At 45.1% G+C, this 20,464-nt stretch overlaps 1 protein-coding gene and 1 long non-coding RNA gene across 2 annotated transcripts in view; one reads left to right on the forward strand and one right to left on the reverse strand.

The window, feature by feature from the left end:
* Positions 1 to 14,670, forward strand: part of LOC119801852 — a 21,515-nt gene extending 6,845 nt beyond the window's left edge. Inside the window, exons 2-4 of the long non-coding RNA XR_005283298.1 lie at positions 11,102 to 12,282; positions 13,911 to 14,075; positions 14,233 to 14,670. This is a non-coding gene — a long non-coding RNA (uncharacterized LOC119801852). The remainder of the gene's footprint in view (positions 1 to 11,101; positions 12,283 to 13,910; positions 14,076 to 14,232) is intronic.
* On the reverse strand, positions 3,633 to 12,343 carry LOC119801851 (liver carboxylesterase-like). Its single transcript, XM_038312565.1, has 12 exons — positions 12,139 to 12,343; positions 11,419 to 11,623; positions 8,942 to 9,080; positions 8,149 to 8,282; positions 7,809 to 8,067; positions 6,548 to 6,646; positions 6,133 to 6,273; positions 5,933 to 6,013; positions 5,571 to 5,715; positions 5,014 to 5,157; positions 4,549 to 4,621; positions 3,633 to 4,125 (listed from the first exon to the last, which is right to left on the reverse strand). Exons 1-12 carry the CDS (start codon positions 12,212 to 12,214, stop codon positions 3,939 to 3,941), a joined length of 1,683 nt encoding a protein of 560 aa, XP_038168493.1. The 5' UTR covers positions 12,215 to 12,343; the 3' UTR covers positions 3,633 to 3,938.
* Positions 14,671 to 20,464: the final 5,794 nt, after the last annotated feature.

Consider the following 20,464-nt stretch of genomic DNA (forward strand, 5'->3'; position numbering starts at 1 on the left):
TTCCAGGTGTTACTATGCTGATTTAAAGCTAAAACTTGAAACAACTTTGGTCTGCATATAGTCCCAGTCTCAGTCTCAAGTCCAGCTAATTAATTGTTATTGTTAAGTCTTGATAGCCAATGTCATTTTCTGTCTGGGAGCCCTCATGGACTTGGAGCTACATGCATGGGTCATTGTGACATTCCTAACCTGAGAGAAACTACGTGACTTGATTTTGGATAGGGCCCTGTCAAACAACCTATAATTATCCAGAGTTTAGCTATGAATCAGGGGACAACATAGAAGAGGAAAAACAGCAGAGAGGAGAAGGCAGAGAGGTAGGAGAGAGAGAGGGAGGGAGGGAGGGAGGGAGGGAGGGAGAGAAAGAGAGAGAGAGAGAGAGAGAGAGAGAGAGAGAGAGAGAGAGAGAGAGAGAGAGAGAGAGAACAGTGGGCAGTGATGTAAGAAGGCAGAGAGCTAAAGAGAGCTAAGGACAGGGCAGAAGCAGAGAGGCAGAGAGAGAAAAGACATAGAACTAATTAGGGAGAAGCTGCTGGATAGAGCATTGGGAGGAGAGCAAGACAGATCTTTCTGAAAGGATTTTTCTAGATGAAATAAAGAGAACGTTGTCATCAGAAAGCATCTGTGCTTCTTCGTTTTTTCGCCCTCAGATAAAAAAGGTCTAACTATTAGGTAAGAATTTTTCCTAAGCTATCACCTCATTCGTGGATTTTCTTTGCATAGCCTGATACTGACTTCTGGGGGCTGTACCCCCTCAATAGTTAGCAATAATAAAGTTGGTTTTATAATAACCTTGGACCACTCCTCTTCAATTTCATTATGCAATAGTGTGGTACGTTCTGCTCTAAATTTCTCTGTCTTTGTGTGAATATTGTCTTAGTTTCATTAGTAAGTCTTTCTAAGGCTTGTATTTTATTATTCAAATTTTTATTATTCTCATTAGTAAATGTTTCTAAGGCTTGTGTCTTATCACTATTAAGTTTTCCTGAAGCTTGCATTTTATCAATAGTAAGTCTTTCTAAGGTTTTCTTCTTATCATTCAAATTTTCACAGTTATCAAACTATTTTTAAGAATAAAATATGAATTACCAAATGGATAGTAATTGAAATTAGTATGATGTCAATCCCAGCCCTGTGGTTTATGCCCTCATTTATTTTTCCCCTTCTCAAGCCATCCATAGTAGCACTATGGATCCTAACTCCCTACATTGTGATAGGAAATGTTCCCCCTCCCCTTTTAAAAACTGAATTCCTCCTTTAAGAATTCCCAGACATGTCAGCAGATCTGATAATCTTTCACTTTGTCCACAGCAGCGGCTAGGGCGATGGCAGAGCTGTGCAGGGGATGGGAAGCAGCTCTAGCAGCAGCACTGTGGGGGGGTGATTAGTGGGGTCCTCAGGCAGCCAGACTAGCAGGACTGATGCTAGGTGCTGCCCTTGTGTTTCATGAGCCAGGCTGAAGGCACCTGTAACTGCTTATGTGCACCTGTAACTGCTTATGTGCACCTGTAACTGCTTATGTGCACCTGTAACTGCTTATGTGCACCTGTAACTGCTTATGTGCACCTGTAACTGCTTATGTGCACCTGTAACTGCTTATGTGCAGCAGTGGCAGCAGTGAGTGGGGGTCAAGGTGGCTGGGTTCTCCAGGGTTGGGTGCAGGAGAGGGCATCCGGAGAATGCAGGCAGGGCAAGAAGTGAGTACATGGGGTCTGCAGTGGGCAGCTAACCCCAGAGGCATTTGGGGCTATGAGCAGGCAGTAGTTGGTGGCTCCTGTGGAAAGTTTTCAACAGAAAAACCGCAGACACATGTAGAGGGCCTGTGGGGAGGATACAAAGTTGGCCTCAGTGAACAGATGTCTGTTCATCACTTTGGTGTGGTTTAATAATGCCACTCACTGGGTGCTAGATATAGCATTCACTTAAATTGTTCTAGTATTAATTAAAAACTCAGGAGTAAGAAATTCAGATAAAAACCTGATATTCCAAGAAATAGTGAAGGGGCAATCAGCTGAGTCTATGTTGGATCAGCAGCCCAATATTGAAATACACAGACAATATATAGGAAATACGAGATGTTGGGCTCAATCATAGGCCAATAAATTAGTACAGACAAAATGTTCACAAAATCACAAAAGTAGAATTTCACATTTTTATGAAACCATTTACCTAAGGGTCAGCTGATTAGAACAGGCAGTATTTTTACAATCTTAAGAGCAGAGCACCTTTGGTGTTGTGTACTGATGGCCACTGTGACAGGCTCTACTACCTCCTGCTTTACCATCTCTAAGGTTGTGACCCACTGTGACAGGCTCTACCACCTCCTGCTTTACCATCTCTAAGGTTGTGACCCACTGTGACAGGCTCTACTACCTCCTTCTTTACCATCTCTAAGGTTGTGACCCACTATGACAGGCTCTACTACCTCCTTCTTTACCATCTCTAAGGTTGTGACCCACTGTGACAGGCTCTACTACCTCCTGCTTTACCATCTCTAAGGTTGTGACCCACTGTGACAGGCTTTGCGTTTCCATGTTTTACTCTCCCTAAGGCAAATGTTTTATCTCCTGCTTTACTTAGGGAAATTCAAGTATACTTTTTGTAAACATTAGGTGTCAGGCTAGATCTAAGTGAAGAATTTAACTCTTTCATTTTATATACAAACTCATGTATGTATATAACATCTATCAATATATGCATATATGCAATTGAGATCAGTGTATGCATATAAAACAGGCTTATCTTTAACTCTTAAACTCATAAAATCCATCTGCCTGGTCTTCCAAATAGCTGGATCACATGTGTCTACCATACACCTGAGCTTGCAGCTTGTGATGATTATAGTTACGGACATATGAACTCTCTAAGAAATGAGGGCTCTGGCAAATCACATGTTTTGTAAGCTACTTATAGATGAGAATACTTAGTTCTTGTTAACAGATGGATATGAGATTTTGACACCCAATCACCTCTAGTGTCTCAATGTTCCCAAACATCTGAAGTGGAGACAGGATGTTGAACCCAGGATCTTACATGTGTGAGACAAGTGCTCTATCCCTCAACTATATTTCCAGGATGTTATTTTAATTTGTAGTGGAATTTCTTTCCTGCCCTGTCTCACAGACATTCAGTACCAACAAAACACACAGAAGTTTATGTGAATTATAAACTTTTTGGCCCGTTATCTCAGGCTTGTTATTAACTAGCTCTAACAACTTAAATTAACCCATACTTTTTTTTAATCTATGTTAGCCATGTGGCTTGTTACATTTTATCGGTAAGGCATTTTCATCTTGCTTCCTCTGCATCTGGGTGACAACTGTAGACTGAGCCTTTCCTTTCCTAGAATTCTCCTAGTCTGGTCACCCTGCCTATACTTCCTGTCTGGCTACTGGCCAATCAGTGTTTTAATAAACCAATACAAGTGATGAATTTTTACAGGGTACAAGAGCATTATCCCACAGTACCTCCCTCTTTTCCTTTTCAAAACAAGAACTTAAGCTGACCAACAACTCAGTATACAATGAACCGCAAGTAAAGCTATGTGAACAAAAGGGTCTGCTGCATGGTCACACTAGCTCCTGGTGCCACTAAGATTCATGGAGAGGCAGGAAAGATGGAGTATCAAAGCATTTTCACTTAAAAATATTTTATTAGTGTTTATTTTTATCTACTTTTGTTCTTCTTTCACTTTCCCTTGGAGAGGGGATGCTACAAGCCTGAGGAGTAGATGTGTAGAGACTAGGAGATACGTGAGATTGGAGTGCATGGTTTGGGGTCCCAAAGAACCAATTAAAAACAAAAGAAAAAAGAGGAAAAAAGGAAAACAGAGAAATGCTTATGTGAGAGTTGTAACGAATAAAAATGAATAAATAGGTCATGTACCATCCAGATGACCCCATGTGCTCTCAATCCCACATCTTTCATGACACAGGGCACTAAAGCTCTGTGTACTTCCCCTGAGCCCCCTTTAGCTCCTGGATCTTCTGTGGCAGAGTCTTTGTCCAGAACTTCAGCTTCCTGGCCTTCAGAGCTCTGCCCACAGCAGGATAGATGTCCAGATGCAGGTACTGCTCATCATAACCCAACTCAGGCCAGTAGGGTAAACCCTCACTGTTGGGGTTCCTGTGGAGATGACACCAGAAAGGGAGGGTGAGGTCACTATGATCCAAAGCCTGGTTCCCCAATTTGTGTCAGGGTAGTTTATGAGCAGGCTGAGGGATCTGAGGTGACACATGGACTAGTGGTGTACTGATATAGAATATAAGGGTCACCCACCAGTGTCTGGTCCATTTGAAGCCAGGGAAGTTGTCTAGTTTTGTGTTCCTTCTCAAAGGGAAAATCTAAAGAACAGTACCAAAATACTGTGACTCACCCACCAGGTCTCTGTGAAATGAGTAGTGACTGAAAACTAGAACGTGTCTGCCTAAGTGTGCCCTGGGTTGGAGAGGACTATGACAGAAATAAGGACCCATGCATTCTAATGAGGTACATCCACCTGAATGGACACACAGCCATAAGGAGGTTAAGGGAGAGGCATGTTCTTACCCATGTCTTGCAAAGTTCGCCCAGTACTTCATCATCCTCCTGTTCAGCAACTTCTCTTCCTCAGTGAAGTCAACTGCAGAGAGAAGGAATCCAAGTCCTATCTACCTCACGCAGGTGCTAACTCGGGCTCTACTAACTCAATCACAACCTGACACTGAACCCTAGGTCTGGTGTATATTCTCTTCCTTCAACACTCAGAACCCAGCATCCTTCCAATCCTCTACTTGAATTCTCTCAGGTTCGCTCCTGCCCCAGTGTGCTCTCATTCCTTCTAGCACAAGCTAGACTAGGGAAGGTTCATATTCTAATCTTGGTATAGGTTGTTGTTTTCATCACAGAAAAGGTGAAGCCTTGATCCCATTCTCTCCCAGAGCCTCTGTTTCCCCGGCTGCAATGAGAGCTTAGCAATCCCTCCAAAAGTCGTCTGGGGCTCCATTCAGTTCAAGGAAAACAAGGAAGATTTACCTTTCAAGCCCCAGAAGTAGGAGCCAAAGATAAAGGCAACATGATCACCATGGTCAGCCCTCACATGGGATGGCCTGACATCCTTATGCTTGATGTAGCTGGGCTGATGCTGGAACTCATAGAAGTAGACGGGAGCATGGGAACCTGGGAGTGAAGACACATGTTGACATAATGATTTCTCACACCAAGCTTTTCTGTCTAAACTTTGGTGACAAGAAACCTTGTTCTAAATTTATCTGGAATCGCAGTTGAGCTGTGATTTCTACACTGAAGCTTTGGCTATGGGATACATTTTGCTCAACAGTGACCCCAGAATTCTTAGATGAGTAGTTTTGACAAGACACCAAGTATAACTGACGTGTTTTTGTTCCTCTCTGGACCTGGATAAAGAGTCACTTTTTAAATTAGGCATAAGGATTTACTGAGGTAAGTGTCTTCAAGTGCCTGGCATCAGATACTTGGTGGAGGCATGAGCCAGGTCTGGGCACTACATAGCCCACATAGGACTCACAGCTCTAGAACTCCCTGTGTCTTGGTCTTGTTAAAGATGTACTCACGCTGAAAATGTGCTACTTGGAGTGCAGGGATCACAAACATGACATCTTCCATCAACTCTCTGAACTGTGCTTGCAGAGTCTGGGCATCCTCAACATCCCCCATGTACTCTTCCATTAGCAGGTCACTCCATTCAGGAGATAGCATCTACACCAGGAGGAATCAGAAAGAGTGTTGCAGGGCAGGCCCTATCTATCCAGTAAGGAGTGTGGCCTAGTTTGAGACAGGAAGTATGGAGAAAGATATAAGCTTTGGGTGAGTAACACAGAAACACACATAGACATTAGCCTTTATTTCTGGGTGTGTTATCTGAGAAGAATATATAGGAACCCCCTTTATCGATGCAGAAGTCAAAGTCTCTCACCATCTGTGTTGCTGTGCTCTTCAGAACACCTGCTAGGTTCTCTTTGGTTATGTTCTTTATGACATGATCAAGGCCCTTCATCTGAAAGGCAGAGGAGAGTCCTAAGTATAGGATAGGCTGGACAGAGATTAGAGTATTTCTGAATTACCAACACCCTCCACTTGAGTTTAGGTCCCCAGGAGCTTAGAACCAGGTCTTACCAAAGGAATTCCCCAACCACACTCATCACTGTCAATACCAATGATGCTGGGGACAGGGTGAAAATCCTCAGAGGCCAACAGCTCTCGAGGGTGCCTTGGTAGGAACATCCCATCTACCACACCAGGGATCAACCTGAAGACCTATGGGGCATTAAGGGTCAGTGCTGAAGATCAATCACATAAATATTTTGATGCCCACTGAATACTCACATTATTTCCCCATTTCATGTCTCAACTCGGGATGCTATGCTCACTCCAGAAGAAACTAGACATCAAAATTAGCCTAGTTGTTATTTCTACACACAGTACTAAAAGGACAGTTAACTATGGAGACAAGCTAACTGGTTCCAGTAGTAAGGACTGGCAACCCCACATGCTGGTGACCAGGTCCTCTAAGCCACACAATTCTCCCAACCTGATTGATAGCCAGAATCTCTGCTTCAGTCTTCTCTCGTAGGCAGTGCACCATGGCCTCTGAGTCCTTGGCCTCACATCCTGATAAGTTGGCTACCGTCTGTTCAGAAAAAAATTAGTGGTTGGTTCATCCTTCCCAGCTTTGAGCAGAGTTTCTTGATTTCAAGTATCTGTCATCGCCCTTAAATACCACATCCTGCTGTTTGTTGTGTATGAAAGCACTTAAGCGGAATTTTTCACTTTTTTTGCTCAGAGGTTATAAACAGGGAATATTCTACCTGCATATTTATTTTCTAGCTGTTGTATTGTTTGTTTGTGTGTGTGTGGTACTCATATGTGATAATAGGTATAGAACACCATGTTTTGCCTGTGAAGGTCAGAGATCACGCTTGGATGTCACTTGTCACCTTACCTCCTGTTTGCATTTGTCCAGTTTAGCTGGACAGCAACCTTCCAAGGATTCTACTGTCTCTGTTTCCCATCTCTGCATAGGAGCACTGGGTTACCTATCACATAGTACCATCTCTAGCCTTCTGTCGGCTCCGGGAATTTGAACCTAGGGACTCACACTTGCATAGCAAGCATTTTTACCAGCTGGCCCTTCTTTACCATCAATACATGTGTCTTGGATAATTCTTTTTGTCAAGCTGACACGAGTCAGGGTATTCTAAAAATAGGAACTTCAACTGAGAAAATGCCTCTATCAGATGGGTCCCAAGGCAAGTCCAGGCACTTTTTAGATAAATGACTGCTGGAGGAGGGCCCATCACATGGTGGGGAGCACTACCCATGGGCAGGAGTCCTGGGCTGTATAAGAAAGCAAATCGAGGAAGTCATGGGTAACAAGGCAGTAAGCAGTGTTCCTCCTGGTCTGTGTTTCAGTTCTGGCTTCCATTGACCAGCCTGAGTGTCTACTCTGATGTCCCTTCAAGATGGACTATAAACTGGAAGATGAAATTAATCTTTTCCTTTGCAAGTAGCTTTTGGTCATGGTCTTCATCACAGCAATAAGAAGCAATGTAGGAAACCATGAATACGTGGTTTTGCCAATGATGGAAGCCACTGGGCACAGCTTTTCTATCATATGCCATACTCAGCACACATAAAGCAGAGGGAATGGATTGCACATTTTATATCTCTCAGAAATTACTGGAAAGAAGCTATTTTCACTAATCCTTCTTTCCCCACTTAACAGAATATTAGAGAAGAGAGGCAAGGGCTGAAGCAGCAAAGTAAGGACTGAGATTGTAGAGGGCACTCACTGTGTAGACCTCCTCGGGTGTGTCAGAGATAAGGTCAGGCAGCAGGGCCACTCCACTCTGCATGATGGCTCTGTGGAAGAGTCCTTTGGACAATGGGGACACAACATGTGAAGATACACTTGTTCCTCCTGCTGAGCCGCCAAAAATAGTGACACAGTCAGGGTTGCCTCCAAAGTAGGCGATGTTCTGCTGGACCCAGCGCAGGGCGGCCACTTGGTCCAGGTAGCCCCAGTTGCCTGTGGCGTGCTGATCTCCAGTGCTGAGAAGTGACAAGAACAGGAATTACAGGTCTGTCAATGCTCTATTCAGACCCAGTTGTCCAGCCCAGTCCCAAACTTACCTGAAGAAGCCGAGGATACCCAAGCGATACTGGATCGAGACAATTACTATTTTCTCAGTAGCTGTTAGTTTGGATCCATCATTCATGGAAGCCATTCCTACAACCAGTCCACCACCATGGATCCATACCATTACCTAGAGAAATCAACATAGATGCCAGGAGGCCCACACCCAGCCCAAGCTCAACTGGACTGCCTACTAGATTACCATCTAGTTTGCCTCTGTGCAGATCAATTTACACACTGATCTCAGGATTTCTGGACATGGTCCACTGATGGAACACTCCAGGCCTATAAGCATATTTGTATTCTCACTTCCCCACCAGGAAATCTCAGCCTAGATTAACGGCTACATCACAAGTGATGCCATCGTCACTCTCAGACCCATCAAAGCGGAGCAAACAGGAGTGTCTCCATGTGTGACTTTCCTGATAGCAAATCAGAAGACATCAGTCCCATTGGGGCAACAGATAACGTGCAGCTAAAAATTTTGGTGATGTAAATATCCAGTCCTTTAGCACCATCCAGAGTGGGTCTTCCAGGTTCAAGTAGGTAGAAGAATTCCTGGTTTAATCAAAGACCTAGAACCTCTTACCTCTCGAATCCCAGAGCTCTGAGTCACACAACCAGGTTTAAGCAGCTCAACATGGATGGGATGACCTCCTTCCTGATCCCAATAAATTAAGACTACTAATCAGGATCTAAACCACAAGGGAGCTCAGAATTACTTTGTCCCTTCCAGTCTTCCAGAGGAAAAAAACATTCTCTTCCCAGTTCACACAGTCTGACACTCACAGGCAGGTTAGAGCCCTCATGGGCATGAGCTGGTGTGTAGATGCTGAGATACAGGCAGTCCTCAGACATAGACGTAGGAGGCATGATCAGATTCATCTCCTTTGCACCCACCAAACTCATTATATCAGTCTGTGGACACCTGGAGAACATGGAAGACAGTCCCAGACATGGGATGATCAAACCTAAATCTTAGTCTGAATTGTCTCTCAGCCACCTTCCATGATTTCCTGTGAACATCTGACCCCTCTCTGAAGTCTCTTCCCACCAAGGTAAAGGCCACCAGCTCTGTGGAAATGGGGATGGAGCAGTACTTTTAGGGAGGCCTCTGGTTGCGTAGTAACGCCCTGAGGGCTAGAATATGAGGGCTGCTGCCATCCTCTATGAGATGGTTGCCTTCCTGTACTGACTTTCATCACTTCTGTGCTATTTAAATCTGGTGTGGGGGTTGGTTTTGACTGTTGACTGACACAATGTGGAATCAGCTGGGAAATGAATCATAAGGAGGGATTGTCTAGATCAGTGGTTTTCAACCTTCCTAATGACACACTAGTAGAATTCCTCATGGTGTAGTGACCCCCAACCATGAAATTATATTGTTGATACTTCACAAGTGTAATTTTGCTACTGTTATGAATAATAATGATATACAAGGTATCTGGTTTTTTTTTTTGTTTTTTTTTTTTGGTTTTTCGAGACAGGGTTTCTCTGTAGCTTTGGAGCCTGTCCTGGAACTAGCTCTTGTAGACCAGGCTGGTCTTGAACTCACAGAGATCCGCCTGCCTCTGCCTCCCGAGTGCTGGGATTAAAGGCGTGCGCCACCGCCGCCCGGCTATACAAGGTATCTGAATGTGAGCTCTGGGGCTTTGGATCCTCAGGTTGAGAACCACTGATCTACAGCCTGTTTGCCTTTGGGCAGGCCTGTGGCAAATTATCTTGATTACCTTCATCCAGATAGGAATACCTGCCTATTGTAGGAGGCACTGTTCCCTGGGAAAGGGTCCCTGAACTGCCATTTCTCACAATACTCCATAGCTAAGGGACCTCAGGGAGAGTAAATCGCAGTGACCCTACAGGTGGCTTAGTAATGAGATTTCCCAGGAAGGTGTGGACACCAACTTCACTGTCTTTCACATGGACAAAGCTTCCTCTCACCTGCTCTGTGTGTGTTCCTGATGAGGCTGGCTGAGTCCTGACCTGTAGGTGGAGAGATGCCACATGGGGAAGATAACCTAGGTGCTCTCAGTTCAGCCGTGGGATGTGGAGATGAGGCCTTCTCAATTACCTGGGCCTGGAAACCTTGTCCGTTGACCCTCTTGAAAACTGACAGGATACTTCTCTAGTCAACAACATGACAGGCTAAAAGCCACCACAACAGGAACAGAACACATAGGCCTTGCTCAGGCAGGATTTTGTGCCTTCAGGGGTGTAGATGTGGAAATTTGGTTGGGTGGGGGCAAATCTCTTATTACCAGAGAACTGAGGGAAGCCAATAACCAATAAGCTGGGCAAACCACTGCTGCAGGTTCTGCTCCTTCCCTGCCTTCTTGGATAGACAGAACATGGCATCTGAAGTCCTTCTGGAATACCAGGATACCTGTCCTTGAACACCGAGTCACCACAGAGCAAATATCCGATAAGCAGGATATCTGATATGCACCCCCTTTGTAGGGTTGCAACCCCAAGTTGAGAACCACTAGTCTAGATCCTGTTTGTTAGTGGGCAGCCCTAGGGCAAATTATCTTGATTACATTTATTCTGAGAGGAATACCTGACCATTGTAGGAGGAAACAATCCCTTGGAAGGGGCTTCTGAATTTTGTAAGAATAGAGAGAGTATGTGAAGTTTTAGCAGCAATGCATTTGTCCTTTGGGCTATGTTTCTGATTGTGGATGTGATGTGATCGACTTCTTAAGCTTCTGCCTCTGTGGTTTCCACCTATGGATGATGATAACCTGGTATTGCGACTCATAGTAAAATCTTTCACCACTATGTTTCTTTTGTCATGATACTCTATCATAACCAAAGAAAACAAACTAAGACTTTTGGGACTGGGGTTCAGCGCCCACATGGGATCTATAGAAATGAATGGACAATAGTGTAGGTAGTGAGACATTCTCCATCTCACTCCAGATTCTCAAAGTACCTCCTTCTTCTACATAGTCTCTTCACAGTGGAAAGCATGTGCACCTGTTCCTTAGCCAATGGCACCTGGACAGAGGATGGTCACAGTGACCGTGAAGAATGGCCTTAGCCTCTGCTCCTCACTGAAGTACCTGCAGCTAAGACCCTACAGGTGCCAAGCTCTGACCCAGGAGCCTGGCATCGTTGTTCCTCTGTAATCCTTAGCACATTCCTCTGAAAACTGCATGGGAGGTGCCCTCGGGACAGACAGAACACTGCTATAGAGCTGAGACGGAGGAAGCACAGCAGTGTGGCCTGGAGCTCATGTCTGAGGGTCCCTGGGCCCCAGAACTTACATGGCTGGATGGGAGGTTGCATCTCTCACACCACTCCATGGTTCCGGGGGCTCTGGAGGAGCAAAGCGCAGTGGTCCCACAGGTGGCTTGGCAAAGGGGATCCCTAGGAAGGTGTGGACACCGACATCGCTGTCTTTCACATGGACAAGGCTTCCTCTCACCTGCCCTGTGTGTGTGTTCCTGATGGGGCTGGCTGAGTCCTTGCCTGTAGGTGGAGAGAAGCCATCATTTGTGATACTTGGGAATTCCTGCCTCATCATCACTGTGGTACATGGTGAAGGTAACCTGGGTTCTCTCATTTCAGCTGTGGCATGTGGAGATGAGGCTTTCTGTATTTCCTAGGGCCAGAAACCTTGTCCTTTGGCCCTCTTAAAAATTGTCAGCAAAGTGTCATGTTCAGAGCTACTTGGGATTATGAAGGAACTATTGCCATTATCCAAGGTCACTAGGAGCTCCACTCATAACCACACATGGAGGAGGGACATGTCCCTTCTGCTCTTCTGTCCCTTCTGGGTCCCCATCTTAGACATCTGATCCTCCATGTGCCACATGGCCCACTCTGTGGGCTTTGGTGTGGGCATTAGAGGGCACACAAATCCACACTTTCATCTGTCGTCTCCACCAGCTCCTCCCTCCCTGATGTTTCCCTCCCACGAGCTCAGCCTCGGCAGAACTGGGCAGCTCTGACCCTGGTCCACTCTGATCATTAGACAGTCTCACCATGCACGTGGAGGAGGAGAAGCAGGAGTTCACAGGCCACAGCAAACAGCCAGCTAGGAAGCCTATCGAGCGGCATGATTGAATCCCAGGCAGAAGTCTGTGCTGCTACAACATTGAGTCTCACAACAACAGGAATCAGAATAGGTAGGCCTTGCCCAGGCAGGAATTTATACCTTTCAGAGTGTAGGAGTGGGAATTTAGTTGAATTGGGCAAAGTTCTTATTGCAGCAGAACTGATAAGGCAAAGTCAACAGGGAACCAATAGCCAGCAGGCAGGACAAAGGCAGTTTCTGTTCCTTCCCTGGGCTCTTGGATAGACATGGCATGACATCTGAAGTCCTTCTGGAATGCCAGGATCCTTAACCTGAACATGGAGTCATGATCTCCGGCCTTTTTATTTAACCAACCCAATGTGGGTGTGGGAGAGAAGGTCAGGGAGCAGAAAGCTGTAACAGGAGGAACCATGGGGCTTCTGTGAGTAGGAACACACTCACGATGCCACAGATGGGAAGAAGTGAGGGCAGGAGCTCTAAGTGTGATCTCATCCTCATGACACCCCTGTGCTGCCAAGGCTCATAAAGTAATGAGAGCACCCTCAGGTCCCTTGTCCTTTATTATTTATTATTTATTTACAGGTCCCTTCCCTATTAGGTCGTGCTGGTTTCACTGGTAGACACTGGAATGCTCACTCTTCTGCCTGTGTGTGCAGCAGTTCAATAATGCCTTCCGTCCCTAGTGTGCTTGTCCTCAACATCCCTAATGCTGTTACTTTAATACAGTTTGTCATGTTGTGGTGACCCCCAAACAAAATTATTTTCATCTCTACTTTATACTGTAATTTTCATACTGTTATGAATTGTAATGTAAATATTTGATATGCAACTCCTGTGAAGGGGTCATTTGACTCCCAAGTGGTCATGACCCACAAGTTGAGAACCACTGACCTAGTGGAAATCCCAGGCATCATTCCTCTCTGCCCAGCTCCTGAGCCCAACTGAAGCTCATCCTCATCTCTCTTTGCTACCTGGTATTGGAGATTGGCATTGCAAGAGTCACCACTTTGTTAAATTCTCACGGTTGACCTCCTAGCAGTGAATAAAACTGTAAAGCTGGTATCCTAGGAAGGCACAGGTTTTTCATATTCAGGGGTCTTGGAAACATTGAGATGTAGAGAAGGGGGAACAGAGCTCTTTATCAACAGAGAAAAATGCTTTGTGGGAACACAGAGGCAGGTTGAGCACCATTTGTCACCTTTGTATAATGGAACAAAATATAAAAGGAAGTTTTTAATAGAGGACCTAGGAAAAGTTTAGGGATCATAATAAAGTCAGAATATAAATCAATAATGTGGGAGATGAAGTAGAATGATTGTGTCATGATGAATCAAAGAATTCTTGGGATCTGTGAAAGTTAGAAATAGCCTTCCTTATATGGACAGGTTTTCAGGGAGATAGAGATAGGATGCTCTTCTGGACATTTCTGGATCTTCTGATACCCCATCCCACTTCCAGGACATACCTCACAGCCAAACAGATTCACGTGTGTCTTGAGCATGTGAATATGAACCTCATAGCATCTGGAGGATGGGGAAAATCTTCAACATCACACACACACACACACACACACACACACAGAGAGAGAGAGAGAGAGAGAGGAGAGGAGAGAGAGATGAGAGAGAGAGAGAGAGAGAGAGAGAGAGACTCACACACAGAGAGAAATACACATAAAACACATACAGACAGATATAAGCATGTTCACTCTCTCACACACAGCATTGCCTGTGCAGCGCTGACATGAGAGCTACTAAGAGAAGCACAGCTGAGACTGCACACAAAGTCCTGGCCTGCTGTGCTGGGGATCAGGAAATGAGGAGATGACAGAAAGTCACCTAAGGACCTAAAAAACCTACATGCTCTCAGTGTGGACATTGGGTGAAGGTAAGTCTTTGCACACCCTGGGCTTTTTTGACTCTACCTCAGAAAATGTCCTGCTTTGGATGCTGTACAGCCTTAAGCAGTCCTGATCCTCTCTGCCTGGGAGTGCAGGGAGGGGTCCAGGGAGACCCTCCTCCTGCTGTGTGTGTCATCTCTACAGCTCCACCTCCCTGGCACCTCCCCCTACCAGCACCACGTTCAACACTGCAGAGTCTGGCAGACCTGATAAGTTGCATCAAGAAAAGTTAAAATCCCCAAATCAGCCAATCTTCTGCCGCAGCCCTCCCCATCTGACCCGCAGGAATCAGCATCTCTGGTGCCACCTTTGTGGATGAGGCCAGGGCAGCAGCCACTCACAGCCACCAAAGAGTGACTTCCAACATCTTTCTCAGTCAAGTGCTCACCCTGTCCTGTGACTTGCTGCCTGCGCACAATGGCCATCCAGACAGCATCTTTGTCCATGCATCTCACTGAGGGCTCCTGCCTGTGGTGACTGACAGTTACTGCAACAGACAAAACCTATGGAAACGTCCTGCTTAGAGCCTGCCCACACCCACAGTGCTTTATCTCCAAATAAAAACCTTACCATGAAACCCTATGTAATGGAGTGAAATGTCCTTGTGACTGGAAGCTAAGAAGCCATACGCCAGACCAGAAGTCACCGGTGAAAATCAAACTAGGTGAACAAATTGTTCTCGTTCTGCTTTTGTTTTGATTTTTGAGACAGAGTATTGTACGTAGTCCAGACTGGCCTGCTATCTCAGCTTTTCAGGTTCTGGGTTTACAAGTGTGTCACAAAACATGTAACTAATACATTCTCCTAAGTGATCCTGGGCATCGTCTGTAAGGCTCTGCCACTTAGATATTCCTGGGGATGACACAGGACAGGATGAGAAAGAAGAAGACAGACATATGCCAGGCCTTTTTCAGTTGTCACAGACACTGAGCCCAGGAATCCAGACAAAGAATACTCCAAACAGCAGCCATGAATGAGTCAGGCAGACCTTCCTACATAGAGAACTCTGGTGACTTCCCAGAGTCTGGTGACCCACAGCAGGGGTCACAGGTGAGGTGAGTTCAGTGGATCTGACTCGGGAGGCTCAACAAAGTTTACACTATCAGAGTGCAGAGGCCCAGGAGGAGGTCAATAGGTCCACACTAGGAGAGTGTAAGGGCTGCACACACTCCCTGGGGAAGAAGTCATACTCGCTTAAATCCTGATAAGAACCTGAAAGCTTCTGATAGGCCCAGAGCACACACGCCCTTTGCTCTGGAAGCCAACTGTTATTGCACCAGGGTAGGTACTTGGTGAATGGAGCCCAGGAACCACTAAGGTCAACTGAGGCCTGTGGGGCACCAGAAACTTGTATGCCTAGAAACTTTCTACTTTTCAAAGTCTTCCAGGCCTCTGTTCTGTCCTCAGGGGTGACACACTCAGAGATATCTGGCATCATGATGTATTATATTATTATTTTCCAAAAGTCCAGGAGAAGCTGCAGCTACAAAAGCACCGAGGAAAAGATTCCTCTGCTCCTTTATCCCCTGATCTGCAGGTGCAACACAACTCAGATCCCCTGCTTCTGGGCTGGCTCCTCAGTATGGGTCACTTCCTCTTGTATCAGTGATGTTTTGCTTGGGAGAAGGCTCCTCTGTGGGCTTTGGGAGATGCACACCTGGAGTCAATTTTCTCCTTTCACAACATGGGTTCTGGTGTTGAACTCTGGCCCAGCTTAGATACAGGCACCTTTCCCTGCAGGGTCATTTCACAGGCTCTGGTAAGGGAGTTTGAGGACACACATTTCCTACAATTTCTTCTGACGTGTCTATGAGATACTCCCTCTCTATAGACTCAGCCTCTGACTCTGAAGAACTTACCAGTTTTAAATAAGGTTCCCTATGTCCCCTTAAGAGTCTTGTCCTGCATAAGGAGGAAAAAAGGAGAAGGAGCCCATAGGTCATAGGATTTAACCAGTTAGCAAGTTAGTCTTGTGGAATGTTGGATTTCCAAGCCTGAGTCTGTGCTACTGCGGTGTGCACTGTGTGTTATTGACAGGAAACAGAATATGGGGACCTTGCTTAGACAGGAATTTGGATTCAAAGTGGAGTAGGTGGAGAGGTTCCTGGGACAGGGAAAGGTCATTGAAATGAACTGAGGAGGAAAAGGTTATAAGAGCCAGTATGGAGCAGATAGGGCCAAGCCAGGTCCACCATTGCTACTTCACCTTTATCCTCTGTGGAAGGCACAGCAGGGCTCCCAAGGTCCTTCTAGGACACCAGCACCGCCCCCCCCCTTTAACCTGGAGTCACCACATTCACAGTCCTTCCAGCAACAAGGCCAGGGCAGGCGTTGGGGGGGAGAGGAGGCTGCAGAGAGCTGTAACTGGAAATATCAGGAGGGCGTCTCTGGTAGACGATGCTGAGGACGTCACAGACGGAGGATGGGGTGCAGCTCTGAGAAAGGGGACATGGGTCAAAGAGAACCTAATGAGCACACCCGCCACCCCGAAAACTGCTCCCTGCTTCCAGGACTTACAGTTTCCTGAGTCCACATTCAGGGTCCCTCATCCCTTGCATGAGTGATTTTAGTCAACACATCACCCTCCCTGCTCCAACATAGCTGTTTCATTGAAACACACTGCAAACCTGGCACCTCTGAAGGACCTACCCCTACCCACTCCACCTCCATACTGCCTTACTCTCGCAGCCAGCTCCTACAGCGATCAAGTCCATGGCTCTCACCTGCTCAGCAAATGTTTGATGTGGACATTGCGGTTGTGATGTCTGAGACTAGCTAGGCTTTCGGAGCTCACAGTAGTTAACCACCTTCCTGCTTAGAAGCTCTTCTTGCTCAGGAAGGCTGCCAAAAATCAAAGGAAAACAAGAGTCCATGTCCAAGTCACCCCATGTTGTTCTCCACTCATGCTCCACACTCACCGTGCTGAAGCTGTAATCTGACTCTGGGGACAGTTCTGGTTCCACCTAAAGCCATCTTCCAGGCTTTAGGCTCTCCCCTTGCCCACTCTGCCTTTACCCAGCCCAGCCTGGAATTGAGTCTCCCCAGGCTTAATATTAACCTGGTGATACCTTCTTCATTCCCTGACATAATGAAACCATGTAGGAAAATAGAATGTCTAGAAACTGATGCTCTCTGATCCTTGGCATGACAGCATTGTCATGGTGGGGTGACGAAAGTGTAACTTCCATTGATTGTATTTGGGGGGAAATGAGACAAGTGAGAAAGGTGGAGAGGGTTTTCTCCCCTTCTTCAGTTGAGATAGACTCACATAAACCTTGAGTTTACTGAACAGCTTCAAATATTACATATTCAAGTAAAGAAAAAAAGCTCTTGAGATGAAAATGTTACTTCCCAAAACAAGAGGAATGGTATGAACATAAAAAAGTTACTTCCTGAGGAAGGGTACGAAAGACAATTTAAAAATAAAAGTGTGACAAGAATTAAACCCAGTAGAATCCTTCTCATTAAAAAGAGATGTGGTTAATCATAGATCTTTGCTGCTCTCTTGTAATGGCATAGAGGAATTATTGCCTGGGTTTAAAAAAAACCAATCACCTCCTCAGGTGTTTTCAATAACAATACATCAAATGCCAATAGATAATCAGCATCCTCGAGGTTATGTTCAGATTGGTTGGAAACCTGCAGATACAAGAGATCTCAGAAGATTAAAGGAATCCGTGGTGGCATATTGAATGGATTCCCCTTTACGAGACAGATATAATAAACAAGTAGGCTACACAGAATAGAATTATACCACAAGATTGGAAGGACTTAATGACTGCTATATATGAAGCTGGTCCTCAATTACAATGGCTTATGTAGTGGAGAAAGGAATCAGTGACCAGGGAACAATGTGATCATGCTATAGGAATATAACAGGGGATCACTCGTTAGATGAGCATCAGTTTGCTGACTGGCATAGGCAGGTACAGCTTGATGATGCTGCTGTAGCACAATGTCATTTAGTGGTTTTAAGAACTTGGGACAGATTCCATCTGAACTGGTGAGTGAATGCGGACCCTGGGGCAACCTGCCCTGGAAGAGAGCACAGACCCCCATCCCCCAGCTCCCTCTGCAGGCTTGTCTCTGTTTCTCCCGGCCCTGTCTCTCCCAAGCTTTCCCTAGTGTTCTCAGGTGTCCTGCTCCTGTTCTAAGGCCATCCACCCAAAGGGGTCAGACTCTGGCCTCCAGGCAGGTCTGAGGATTCCTGCGGAGGGGTGCGGGCTCCTTCAGATTGTGCTGCCAGGTTCGCTGTGTGATATTCAATCCCGCCCTGCCCCCACCTTGGCCCTTTTGTCTGGGTGGCAACCCTGGGCTGCCTGGAATCCCTGATCCTGTGCACTGACATTCCATCCGAACTGGACACCAAGCGCCTCCGGGCTCCTTTTGAACGAAGAGATGGGCAGGCGCCAATGCAGGAGCTCCTCCAACACCATGAAAGGCAACATGACATCACCACAAGCCAGACATCCCAAAACAACAAGAATTGAACACCCTACCCCAGAAGATATAGAAGAAACCGACCTTAAACAGTACTTTATGAAAATAATAGAGGACCTTAAACAGGAGGTAAAAAACTGCCATAAAGAAATGGAGATGACAAACAAAACGGTAGATGAAATAAATAAATCTCTCAAAGATACCCAAGAAAAACAAGAAAAACAAGAAAAAGCAATCAAACAGGTAAGGGAAACAGTACAAGACCTGATAAATGAAATGGAGGTATTGAAGAAAACACAATCTGAGGGAAGACTGGAAATGGAAACTCTGAGTAAACGAACAGAAACTTCAGAGACAAGTATTTCCAACCGAATACAAGAGATGGAAGAAAGAATCTCGGACTCTGAAGATACTATAGAGGAAATAAATTCACAGATTAAAGAACTAAACAAATCTAACAAATTCTTAACACAAAACATTCAGGAAATCTGGGACACCATGAAAAGACCAAACCTAAGAATAATTGGGGTAGAAGAAGGAGAAGAATTACAACTCAAAGGCCCAGAAAACATATTCAACAAAATTATAGAAGAAAACTTCCCCAACCTAAAGAAGGATGTTCCTATGAAGGTACAAGAAGCCTACAGAACACCAAATAGACTGGATCAAAAGAAAGCATCCCCACGCCGTATAATAATCAAAACACAAAACATACAGAATAAAGAACAGATATTAAGAGCTGCAAAGGAAAAAGGTCAAGTAACATATAAAGGGAAACCTATCAGAATTACACCTGATTTCTCAATGGAAACCATGAAAGCCAGAAGAGCTTGGATAGATGTGCTACAGACACTAAGGGAACATGGATGCAAGCCTAGACTACTATACCCAGCAAAGCTTGCATTCACCATTGATGGAGAAACAAGATATTCCAGGACAAAAGCAGATTTAAACAATACGTAGCCACAAATCCAGCCTTGCAGAAAGTAATAGAAGGAAAATCACAAACCAAGGAGTCCAACAACACCCACAATAACTCAGGCATCTAGCGACCCTTCACCAGCACAACTAGAAGAAGGGAAACACACAAACTCTACTACAAAAAAATGACCGAAGTTAACAACCACTGGTCATTAATATCACTTAATATCAATGGACTCAATTCACCTATAAAAAGGCACAGGCTAAGAGATTGGATACGAAAACAGGATCCAACATTTTGCTGTTTACAAGAAACACACCTCAACCACAAAGACAGACACCTACTCAGAGTAAAGGGTTGGGAAAAGGTTTATCAAGCAAATGGCCCTAAGAAACAAGTATGTGGCCATACTAATTTCCAACAAAGTTGACTTCAAACTAAAATCAATCAGAAGAGATGGAAAGGGACGCTTTATACTCATAACAGGAAAAAATCCATCAGAATGAAGTCTCAATCCTGAATATCTATGCCCCTAATATAAAAGCTCCCACTTATGTAAAAGAAACACTTCTAGAACTCAAGGCAGCCATCGAACCACACACACTAATAGTTGGAGACTTCAACACTCCTCTCTCACCAATGGACAGGTCAATCAGACAGAAACCTAACAGAGAATTGAAAGACTTAATGGAGGTAATGAACCAAATGGACTTAACAGACATCTATAGAACATTCCACCCAAATAGGAAAGAATATACCTTCTTCTCTGCGGCTCATGGAACCTTTTCGAAAATTGACCATATACTTGGTAACAAAACAAACTTGCACAGTTACAAAAAAATATTAGTAACCACCTGTGTCTTATTGGATCACCATGGATTAAATTAGAATTCAACAACAATGCTACCCCCAGAAAGCCCACAAACTCATGGAAACTGAACAGTCAACTACTGACCCACACCTGGGTCAAGGAAGAAATAAAGAAAGAAATTAAAGTCTTTCTTGAATTTAATG

This window comes from Arvicola amphibius, chromosome 15 (assembly GCF_903992535.2).
Source record: "Arvicola amphibius chromosome 15, mArvAmp1.2, whole genome shotgun sequence".
NCBI classification, from domain to species: Eukaryota; Metazoa; Chordata; class Mammalia; order Rodentia; family Cricetidae; genus Arvicola; species Arvicola amphibius.

What these genes read in the sequence shown, in the direction of transcription:
- LOC119801851 (XM_038312565.1), bottom strand. Translation starts at nt 12,214, where the DNA reads ATGCCGCTCGATAGGCTTCCTAGCTGGCTGTTTGCTGTGGCCTGTGAA. An exon ending in GCAACCTCCCATCCAGCCAT is followed by an intron (nt 9,081 to 11,418) that starts GTAAGTTCTGGG and finishes CATGTTCTCCAG; the next exon opens with GTGTCCACAGACTGATATAA. An exon ending in CACCCGAGGAGGTCTACACA is followed by an intron (nt 6,647 to 7,808) that starts GTGAGTGCCCTC and finishes TTTTCTGAACAG; the next exon opens with ACGGTAGCCAACTTATCAGG.